The sequence below is a fragment of the Chrysochloris asiatica genome, unplaced genomic scaffold (assembly GCF_000296735.1).
Source record: "Chrysochloris asiatica unplaced genomic scaffold, ChrAsi1.0 scaffold00076, whole genome shotgun sequence".
Lineage (NCBI taxonomy): Eukaryota > Metazoa > Chordata > Mammalia > Afrosoricida > Chrysochloridae > Chrysochloris > Chrysochloris asiatica.
Window position 1 is genome coordinate 12,954,645 of NW_006408594.1, and position 11,467 is coordinate 12,966,111.

The 11,467-nt window shown below is 43.7% G+C and overlaps 1 protein-coding gene across 2 annotated transcripts in view; it reads right to left on the reverse strand.

Annotated features, from left to right (window-relative positions):
- The window catches only part of RFX4 (regulatory factor X, 4 (influences HLA class II expression)), a 222,706-nt gene that overhangs the window by 70,555 nt on the left and 140,684 nt on the right, over window positions 1-11,467 (reverse strand). For both annotated transcript variants that reach the window (XM_006865252.1, XM_006865253.1), the window contains one exon: window positions 9,386-9,463. In XM_006865252.1, the coding sequence (XP_006865314.1) occupies window positions 9,386-9,463 (78 nt within the window). The remainder of the gene's footprint in view (window positions 1-9,385; window positions 9,464-11,467) is intronic.

Below are 11,467 nucleotides of genomic sequence, written 5' to 3' on the forward strand. Positions count from 1 at the left end.
CCATATGAGGCTATTGAAAACACAATGGCCTGGGTCAGGCGCACCCTAGTCCTCAAGCTGACATCTCTGCTCTTCAATACTTTAAAAAGTTCCTTGACTATATCCCACCTCAATTTAGAGAATATCTGAAGAACAGATTTGAAGCATTAGACACTAAAGACCGAAGACCAGAAGAATTATGAGATGACACAAAGAACATCAGACAGGAAGAAAGTAAAAGGTCATTGAGAAGACAAGAGAGAGGGAAAACATCAAAATGGATGTCAAAAGAGACTCTGGAACTTGCTCTCCACTGTAGAGATGCTAAAGCAAATGGAAGAAGTAAGGAGATACAAGACCTGAACAAAGAATTTCAAAAGTCAGCTCGAGATGACAAAGTCAAATATTATAACAAAATGTGCAAAGACCATGAGTTAGAAAACCAAAAAAGAAGAGCACATTAAGCATTTCTCAAGCTGAGAGAACTGAAGAAAAAATTCAAACCTTGACTTGCAGTATTGAAGGATTCTATGGGCAAAATACTGAATAATGAAGAAAGCATCAAAAAAAGATGGAAGGAATACACAGAATCACTGTACCAAAAAGAAATGGTCGATGTTCAACCATTTCAAGAGGTAGCATATGATCAAGAGCCAATGATACTTAAGGAAGAAGTTCAAGGCGCACTGAAGTCATTGGCAAAGAGCAAGTTACTGAGAACTGATGGAATACAATTTGAAATCTTTCAACAAAGTGAAGCAGCACTGGAGACACTCACTCATCTCTGCCAAGAAATTTGGAAGACAACTACTGGCCAACTGACTGGAAGAGATCCATATTTGTGCCCATTCCAAAGAGAGGTGACCCAACAGAATGTGGAAATAATCGGACAATATCACTGATATCCCATGCGAGTAAAGGTTTACTAGATGTATTACAGAAATGGCTACATTTACAGAGAACTTCCAGAAGTTCAAGCCAGTTTTAGAAGAGGACATGGAATGAGGAATATCATTGCTGATGTGTGATGGATCTTGGCTGAAAGCAGAGAATACCAGAAAGATGTTTACCTATGCTTTATTGACTATGCAAACGCTTTCGATTGTGTGGATCATGATAAGCTATGGACAACACTGAAAAGTATGAGTATTCTGGAACATTTAATTGTACACATGAGGAACCTATACATAGACCAAGAGGCAGTTGTTTGAACAGAACAAGGGAACACCAAATGGTTTAAAATTAGGGTTGTATTCTTTTACCACACTTATTCAGTCTATATGCTGAACAAATAATCAGAGAAGTTGAGTTATATGAAGAAAAATGTGGGATCAGGACTGGAGGAAGGCTCATTAACAACCTGTGATATGCAAATGATACAACCTGGCTTCTGAAAGCCAAGAGGACTTAAATACTTATTTGATGAAGATCATAGACCACAGCCTTTGGTATGAGTTGCACCTCAATGTAATTATAACAAAAATCCTCACCACTGGAAAGATAAACAACATCCATATAAACGGAGAAAAGATTGAAGTGGTCAAAGACTTCACATTGCTTGGATCAACCATCAACACTCATGGAAGCAGCAGTCAGGAAATCAAACCAAGTATTGCATAGGCAAATCTGCTGCATAAGACCTCTTTAAAGTGTTGAAGAGCAAAGATGTCAGTTTGAGGGCTAAGGCGCGCCTGACCCAAGCCATGGTATTTTCTATAACCTCATATGCATGCAAAAGGTGGACAGTGAATAAAGAAAACCATAGAAGAATTGATGCATTTGAGTTATGGTGTTGGAGAAGAATACTGGAAGTATTATGGACTGCCAAAAGAATAAATAGATCTGTGTTGAAAGAAATAAAGCCAGAGTGCTCCTTGGAAGCCAGGATGGCCAGGCTTTGTCTTTCATACTTCGGACATCTTGTCAGGAGGTAGTAGTTGCTGGAGAAGGATCTGTTTAGTAAAGTGGAGGGTCAGAGAAAAAGAGAAAGACCTCCAGCGAGATGGATTGGCAGTGTCAGCATCAATGAGCTCAAGAGTAGCAACAATTGTGAGGTTGGCCCAGGATCAAGCAATGTTTCTTTTTGTTGTGCATAGGGTCACTATGAGTCAGTGCTGACTCAATGGCACCTAACAACAGCAACAACAATAACAGGACTTGGTTCCCGGACTATGGATCTTTCTTTTCCTCACAGATGGACAGACAGCATTATCCACATCTCTGGCTCCTCAAACCATCCCTGATTTTTTTTTTGTGGCAGCTACTTAGTCCCTCCAGTCTGATACTTTGGAGGTGATATCATTATTGTTGTTAGCTTTATTGATTGAGCTTTACTAGATGCCAGGAACTTTGAATATGTTCTCTCATTGAATGTTCATTATAATCCTACAATGGAGGCATTAATTTTTCCAAAGCCAGACAAGTCAGGGAAGAGTTGAGCTAGATCCCGTGTTTGCCTGGGTCTCGGGGTTAGTCTCATCTTCGTGTGGTAACTAAGCTTCTACCCGTTCCTGATGCCTATGTCTTTCTCTGCTTCTGCATCTTTCAGGTCCCTCCCAGGAGTAGAGACTTGCCTTCCTGTGATCAAGCTGCCTCTAGGAGGTGCCCCAAGCCAAGTGACTAAGATCAACTCCCTGTGAACAGGCTTCCCCATGCCTACTACCTGCACTGGGAGGAAGACGCCTGGGTTGTGGGGAGGGAAATACATCCTTCTGATTTCTGAGAGGAGAAAAGGAATATGGCAAAAAAATATGATCAAAGTGCTGAATGAAGTCAGCTCTGTAGATCGTGAAACTTAAGCCACAGTTCTGTTTATTCCATGACAGGGAACATTCTGCCAAGCTTTCATCTAGAGAGAAAATTAAAACCAAGAAGATCCAAGTGAGTGTCGATGGCCTGGGGTCCAATCCTGGTTCCACTAACAACTTGGGGTAAAACATCTCCAAGCCTTGATTTCCTTGTCTACAAAATGGGATTCAAAATTGTTGTTGTTAGGTGCTATCAGGTCAGTGCCAATTCATAGCAAGCAACCCTACATACAACAGAAACACTACCCAGTCCTGCGCATTGTCACAATCATTGTTATGCTTGAGCTCACTGTTAAAGCCACCATGTCGATCTATCGCATTGGGGTTCTTAGTGTTCACACACCCTCCACTTTACCAAGCTTGATGTTTCTCTCCAGGGAATGGTACCTCCTGACCACATGTCCAAAGTACAAGAGACGAAGTCCTGCCCTCCTATTCTGGCTTATTTCTTTCAAGACAGATTGGTTTGTTCTTCATGAACAGTCCATGGTATTTTCAATATTCTTCACCAATACCGTAATTCAAATGCATCTATTCTTCATCGAGCTTCCTTATTGCTTGGTCAATATCCCTAAAATGCACTTAATGCTTAGCCCTTGCTACATGTTCATAAAAGTTATTATGATTACTGTATCATGGAGGCACTACCCAAGAAATCAGTAGACAAGCATTTGGGGCACTCTTGCCTAAGAGTCTGAGAGTCATTCATCCAGGACCCCCATTGTAGCTCTGCCCACCTATCGAGGCACCTGCAGTGTCATTGGGATAGCTGGAAGCTGGCTCATGGTTCAGCCTGGGCCTAGAGATGGTCACAGCACCAGAGACCCTCCCCACGTATTCCTGGGCATTGGCTTCCCTGTCTGCCCTTTCAGCTCTGAGTGCAAAGCTCTGCCCAGTAGATTCCCAAGATTTTGGGAGATTCTGAATTCATTTGGCATACTTAGCTCTCCTTGCACATAGCCCTACTCTTTTATATGAGCAGTTTATTGCTGGCACAATGTCTGGAAATGATCAGCTGCTGTGTAGGTGTGGGAAACAAATCTGTGGGAAACTGATGTCTTTATCAGGCGTCTATTTCACACCCTTCCATGTGGCACAGTGGCCCTGCTCAGTTCTCCGTCTCCACCGTTTTCAGCAGGGCCTTAATGTTCAACAGGAGTCCTGGTATGGTGCTGTAGGATAAACACTGGCCTGCAAACCACAAGGTTGGGGGTTCAAACCCACCAGCTGCTCCTTGGAAACCCTATACAGGGTCGCTATGAGTCAGAACTGACTCCACAGCACTTAACAAAACCAACAGCAGGATTCAATAAAGAGCCCCGAGGGCACAGTGGTTAAGCGCTCAGCTGCTGACTCAGCGGCACCCACTGGCTGCTCTCTGGGAGAAGATGTGCGGCCAGCTTTCATAAAGACACCAGCCTTGGAACCCGTAGTGGGAAGGTCTGCTCTGTCCTACAGGAGAGCCACTCGACGTTATGAGTTGAAATCAACTCAACAGCAATGGGATTTGTTTGGTAGGGTTTTCTGGTTTAATATCTGGAGGCACAGGTTCCTGGGGGTGACAAAGAAGAGGAAGTAAGAGCATAAAACTCAAGAGTGGAGTCTTGAAAGCGAGGTGAGCATTTGACTCCTGGCCCAGACACTTGTGAAGTGGACAGACACAGTGTCATAGTTAGGAGACAAAGGCAACTGGGCACCCCAGTGAACTGGATACGGGGCACCAGGGGAAGAGAAGAATCAAAGCTTGTGACTTCAACAGTTGGGTCGAAAGCAGTGGCAGCTTAAGACTTGGAACTGACAGATTTGGGGCAGGAAATTAAGAGTTCTAATTTAGCCATATTACATTAGATGTTGAGACAAATGGATCTAAAGCTCAAGATTCATACGAGCACTATCAGCTTTTGTAAAATAGAGATAATAGTACCTGTCTATTGTGGGGCGTTGTGGGCTAATGCACCAGACTGCAAATCCGCTTGAACTGCAATGTTGGTAGTTCAAGCTCACCAGCTGCTCCTTGGAAACCCTATACAGGGTTGCTATGTGTTGGAACCGACTCGATGGCACTCCACAACAACAACATTGTTAAAATGAAATAAAATAACTTATGTAAAATGTCTGGCATCACGCAGGCATTTAACAAATGGAAATTCATTATTAGAAAGGAGATTTCTGGCAAGTTCCCCTCACTCCTTCAAGCACCCGTGGAAAAAGAATCAGAGAGAAATGATTTCTTAAAATAAGTTTCCTGGGTTATTGGTTTCAATTCCCTGAACTCTCAGCCCTTTTTCTCTGGGCTCAGCTCAATGCAGCATTCAGATAAGTTCCCTAAGATTTTCTCAGCTAATTTTTTTCTTTTCCTTGTCTGCGTCGTAGTGGTTACAAATCAGGCTGCTAACCTCAAGGTCGGCAGTTCGAAACTACCAGCCGTTCTGTGGGAGAAAGCTGAGGCTTTCTGCTCCTGTAAAGGTTTATAGCCTCGGAAACCCTGTTCAGGGTCACTATGAGTTGGAATTAACTCCAAGGTACTTAACAACAACAACAATGTATTGGCAAATTGGAGGGTCAGAGAAAAAGAGGAAGACCCTCAGTGAGATGGATTGGCACAGTGGTAGCAGCAATGAGCTCAGGCATAACAACGATTGTGAGGTTGGCACAGGACCCGGCAGTGCTTCATTCTGTTCTGTTGCTATGAGTTGGCACCGACTCGATTGCACCTAACAACAACAGTGTACTGGAATCTTATCGAAACACATCTGATGATTTCCAATCAAAAGAAAACACCAAACCCACTGCCACTGAGCAGAGTGGAACTGCTCCTTAGGAATTCTAAGACTGTAATTAATTCTTTACAGGAGTAGACAGCTTCATCTTTCCCCTCACAGAGTGGCTAGTGGACTTGAAGTTTTAACATCCATCCTTCCATCCATCCATCCACCCACCCACCCAACCATCCATCCATCAATCCATCCATCCATCCACCCACCCAACCATCCATCATTCCATCCATCCATCCACCCACTCAACCACTATTTACTAGCAATATAGCTGACAAGGAAACTGTAATGAACAAAGCAGGTGAGGTTCCCGGCCCTCAAGGGTTTACACTGTGGTAGAAGGAGACAACAAATAAGCAAACAAGACAATTTAAGGTTGTGATGCCAGCAGAAACTATAGCCTCAACAGATAATGAAAATCTTGAAGACTTGAAACAATAAAGTCAGGGTGTACTAGATGCACCCAAAATGCATTTAGTCATCGACTTTTCTCGGCTGCTGGAGAAAACCATGCTCATCAGAGGTAGTATATCCCCCTTCATTATTTCCTAGTTGGTTGAATTACCCATCTTAAAAATAGCCACTAAATATCTCTTTGAGGTTTAAGGTGAGGAAAGATCTAGTGATGACTTTGGCCCTAGCCAACTATGTGACCTTGGAGCAAGTCTCTTCACCTCTCTGGTTGGGATATTTGGCCTTTTACAGTTTAGAGGGAGCTTTGATCAGACATTGTCTCATCTCAAGCTTCTAGCCTGTTTTTCAGTTGCAGGATGAGGAACCACGTTGAATCTAAGCCTTAGACTCCAAATTGGGCCTTTTGCCCATAGAGACACTCTGCTCCTTGAAGGCCTCTGGCCCTCTCACCATATATTTGACATGCTGGTTTGCATGCCCCTTTCTCCCTCTCTATTCCTGGGGATCAGAGCAGTATTTGATACCACTGGGCAACCAGCCAGTGTTGGAATTAAGCAAAAGGAACTAAGTGAAATGAGATGAGAGTTTTGATTAAGGAAGACTGTCACTAACTTTGCTTTTACTGATTATATCCAAGAGTGACAGCTGCCACCAGAGATCTAAGAATCCCTTCTGCACTGCAGAGCTTCCCTTCCGCAAGGAATGTGTCAGGGAACCAGCTCTTGCCAATGGGTTTGGGCAAAAGTGAGTATTTTCAGGGGCTGACAAGGTTGCAAAGGGGCATACCTTCTGTGGTGCAGTGACTTACTTAATATGGCTCATCCAGCCATTGTTTTTGTAAAGTTCACCAAATGACTGGGTGGGACCCTGCATATTGGGGGTATTTCCTATTTTCCTGATGGGTCTGGGTAAGAGAAGGTGGGGGAAGATGCTGATAGGATTATATGATTCCGCTGCAAGTGATTGTTAACTGAGTTCAGTGTAATTATATTGGTTGTTGGTAAGTGTCGTCAAGTTGGTTCCAACCCATAGCGACCCTGTATAGGGTTTCCAAGGAGGAACTGGTGAGCTTGAACCACCGACTTTGTAGTTTAAATGACTTTGCAGTCTGGCGCATTAACCCACAGTGCCACACCATGTAATTATAAAAACCTAGACCTCTAACATGGGAATAGGTCCATTTTGCCATCCTACGGGGTATACAATGAGCCATCTCAGAAGCAGGAAAAGGGGATCTCACTATCATCCAGAAAGAAGAGCCAGGAGTAAAGCATGTGCTTTGGACCCCAAGACTCCTTCGTTTGCCACCAGAGGAGAGGCAAAGGTGTGACAGAGCTAAACCTGAGCACCTTCAGGCAGGAGGCCTGCTTTTGGAATGGGGTGTCCCTAGATACTTAATTAGGGGGGTCTAGGTTTGCTGACCCAGGAAACTACAGCTGAGCACCTGAAGACTGAGGCTTATGGTAGAGTAGCAGCATGTCCTTTGGGCATTTATCGGAAGCTCCGAGAGTTCTTTGTAACATTGCCTGAGCAGGGCAGAGGCCAAGGGGCCACGTGGCTGAGGGGTCAAGGGTCAGAGAGAAGCCCGCCCGTGGGAATGGCTGGAAAGAGGCTGTCCCAACCAAAGGACAATATACTGAACGCTCTGAACCTGAATGATAATCTGTTAACTCCCCTTAGAGTCCCATGGTTGTGAGTATTGTCTGTGAGTTTCTGTGGGGACACTGCAATAAATTGTTAAACCCAGCAGAAGAAAGTGTGCTTTGGGAAGGATGGGTGATTACAAAAAAAAAATAAAATAAAAGGTTGGAAGACAGAGCCATGTCTGACACCTGAGCCTCACAGGAATTGGCCTTGGGCTGGTGAGTCTGACTGTCCTTCCCCCTGGTGAAGTTAGAGGAGGTCCAAAGTCACGTTTATATCTTCCCTATAACCGTCTTCCTCAGTCATCAGCTGAACAAAGAGGATTCCAAAGCTTAAGAGAGGGTATACGCACAAGATGAAAGGAGTGTGAGTCCCTGAATCATGCCAGTAACCAGCCTCCCAACCAACCAAGAGCATCCTGATTCAGTTGTGACCTGAGCAAGAATAAATGTATTTGTTACAGTAGCTAGTGTTATCTTAGCTAGGCATCAATTAGTATTTGCCCTGATTTCACTCATCTTTGGAATGTAAGACACGGTCAAACCACAGTTATAAGAGGCGATTTTCATGTCTTAAAAACAACAACAAAAAATTCAACTGGAAGACTGACTCGGGAAATTTGGGAGATTTATAAAGGACATTTGAGAAATCTAGTATATAACAGTCAAGAAAAGACAGAATAGCATTTCTCTGCTTACACGGTGCTATTTCTCCTGGAGCTGATTCTACTATGGGCCAAGTGGCAGCTCTCACACATCCACCTACCACATAGGGCTATTGAGGGACCAGTAACTAAGCTCAGATCAGTGAAGCATTTAACGCAGAGGGTTGTCATGAATTGAATTGACTCGATGGCATACAACAACGCAACAATAACAAGTACCTAATAAATGTTCCCTGTTGTGTGGCACAGTGGTGCAAAGATAGAACATGGGAGAGAAGAGCATTTTTAAAATTTATATCATCTTTTACCTCTTCACCTTCAATAATATCCCCACTTAGGGCTTAGGGAATCGCTGGGATCTTTTCCACCGATAACTGCTGCTTTTACAGCCCTTTCAGAGCCTGCCATTACCTTCCCTCTGAGTGAGCATCCACACCCCAGTCAAAGGTATTTTGGCCTGAAAGCCATTTTCTTTCAACAGAAAGACCTCTCTGGTTTATAGGGTGACATGTGTGGTTTCTTGCCATCCCTCTAGAAGGTTCTTTTGGATAGCATTTTAGACAAGAGGATTTTATTGTCTCTGATTATATACCAGAGATGCACAATCAATCCTTTCTCCCTTTACCCCCTCTTCATTCTTTCACTGCAATAGTTTTAAGTAAGACCAGAAGGAACAATATAAAGTCCTACAACTTTGTATTGAAAAATGATCTGATGGAAGCATAGACCAGACCTTTAGGGTGGAAGCCCAGCAACTCCAAATACACTGAAATGGATGAGCCTGTGGAAAAGAAGCAATCCAAAAATACCCACATAAATCTAGTTTCTCTGCGTCTATGGCCCAGGGTGTAAATCGTACCCTGGCAGAATTGTCTTCCCAGCATGCCAGTTGGGTGGCATTGTAGGTTCACTGGTTGGATCGAGGAAAAGGCCATATTAAAATATAAGCTCTGTGAAGTGGGGATGCTAATAGTACCTGCTTCACAGGATTACTGTGAGGCTCCCCCGAGCTAATTAATGTGTGTGAAGGGCTTCCACAGAGCTTGGCACCCAACTACAGTATTTTAATACACAGTATGTATAGCTAAGTCGTGCTGACCTACCTCATCAAAGTTGGCTCTGATTACTGTGTCCAGTATTCTCTGACAGTGTGTCCTGTACATCATAATAAAGGTAGAAACCTGTGGGGGGGTGGGGAGAGGGGTGGGGAGATTGACAATAAAGGTGTATATTAATGCACATGACTACTGGCCTTGGGATTTCCATTTTGTCTAATTCACTAAGTCCCTGTTGATGGGACAGAACCCACCTAACTCCGTTCACCCTCCTCTGTGCTCCCCCATCACCTGAGTGTTTATTCTTCCAGAACTAATCCTTAGTTACTGGAAGCACCAGACTCTCTCCTTCTGGCCCCTACTCCACCACTCCACACCTCCCAGGAAAAGAAAAGTTGCCGATGACTTGTGTTTCTATATCCAGCACTTATCACAGGGTCTGGCCCATCGGAGGTATTCAGTAGAGTTTATTGAACTAAATCCTCCTCATTGGCTGAGATACTGAAAAATTAAAACCCATTGTGGATTTATAAGAAGAGGTTGTTGTTGTTGTTAAGTACTGTTGAGTCGGTTGCGACCCTGTATAGGGTTTCCGGGAGTGACTGGTGAGCTTGAACCTCTGACCTTGCAGTTCAAACGGCTTTGCAGCCTGGTGCATTAACCCACGGTGCCACACCAGGACTCCATAAGAAGAGGTACTTCCAACCAAATCACCAAAAGTCATTTGGAAACCATCTAGAATCTGCTTAGCAAAAAAAAAAAAAAGTTCTCTCCAGCTCCATGTATCTGTGAATTTTGTAACTGTGGGTCAGGAGGCCTGTTTCTACAGATTTTAGGAAAATAAAGAATAATCTAGGGCTTAGGGTTAAAGCATCCTTTCCAGCTTCGAGTTGATTCTCTTGCTTCAGGACATAGTCATGCAGTTGATGTAAACTTTGTTTGCTTATCCAAACACCTGTGTCTCCCATCTGACAGTAAGCTACTTGAGAGCAGAGCTGCTGCGTCACTCAGCACTGCCACCCCAGCTCCTGGGCCATGTACAGGCTCAGCATTGTTGGCACACTGGTCTGCACCAAGGGAGGGACAGCAGTGGTGGGCTATCCCAGGGGAAACGTCTGATAGTCTGTCCTCCAAACATACTATGACCAAAACTACCTGATATACTAGGCGTATAAAACCTTCTCTATCTGTGGGACTATGGCTTCACCACACACAGCAAATGAACTTTATCTTGTGACAAAGCATTTCAGAGGAGAGGGGTCCTTCTCTTACAAACTAAGACAGTGCGATACCATGTAAGTACACACGAGGGAACTGCAAAAAGTTCATGGAAAAATTCCATCATCTTTTCATTCCATTTCTCCACATACTTTTTGAAGCCCCTACATATATGCTGCTGCTGGTGGTGGTGATGGTTGTGTACCACTGAGTGGGCTCTGAATCATAGCGACCCCATATAGGGTTTCTGGGAGTCCTGGTGTGGTGGTGTAGGATAAGCACTCAACCTCAGGATTGGTTTGAACTGCAAGGTTGGTGGTTCAAACTTACTAACTGCTCCTTGGAAACCCTATACAGGGTCTCTATGAGTTGGAACCAACTCAACAGCAGTTACCAATAACAACAACAAGGTTTCTGAGGCTGTAAATCTTTATGGGAGCAGAAAGCCTCCCATGGAACGAATGGTAGATTCGAACTGTTGTCCTTGCAGTTAGTAGCCCAACTCGTAATCCACTACACTACCAGAGCACCTTCCCTCATATATACACAAATATATACATATATATATATATTTGGAGCTCTGATAGCATAGTGGTTATGAATCAGATTGCAAACCACAAGGTCAGCTGTTCGAAACTACCAGCTGTTTGAATTGCAAGGCCGGCAGCTCAAACTCACCAGTGCTCCTTGGAAACTCTATACAGGGTCACTATGGGTCAGAACCGACTTGACGGCACTTAACAACAACTACGTGCATACATATACATACACACAAGGGAGCTTCAAAATTTTTTGTGGAAATACTCCATTATCTTTTAAATTCTGTTTTTTCATTAACATTTTGAAGTATATATATATATATATATATATGGTATATGGTGTGGCACTGTGGGCTAATGGGCCAGACTGCAA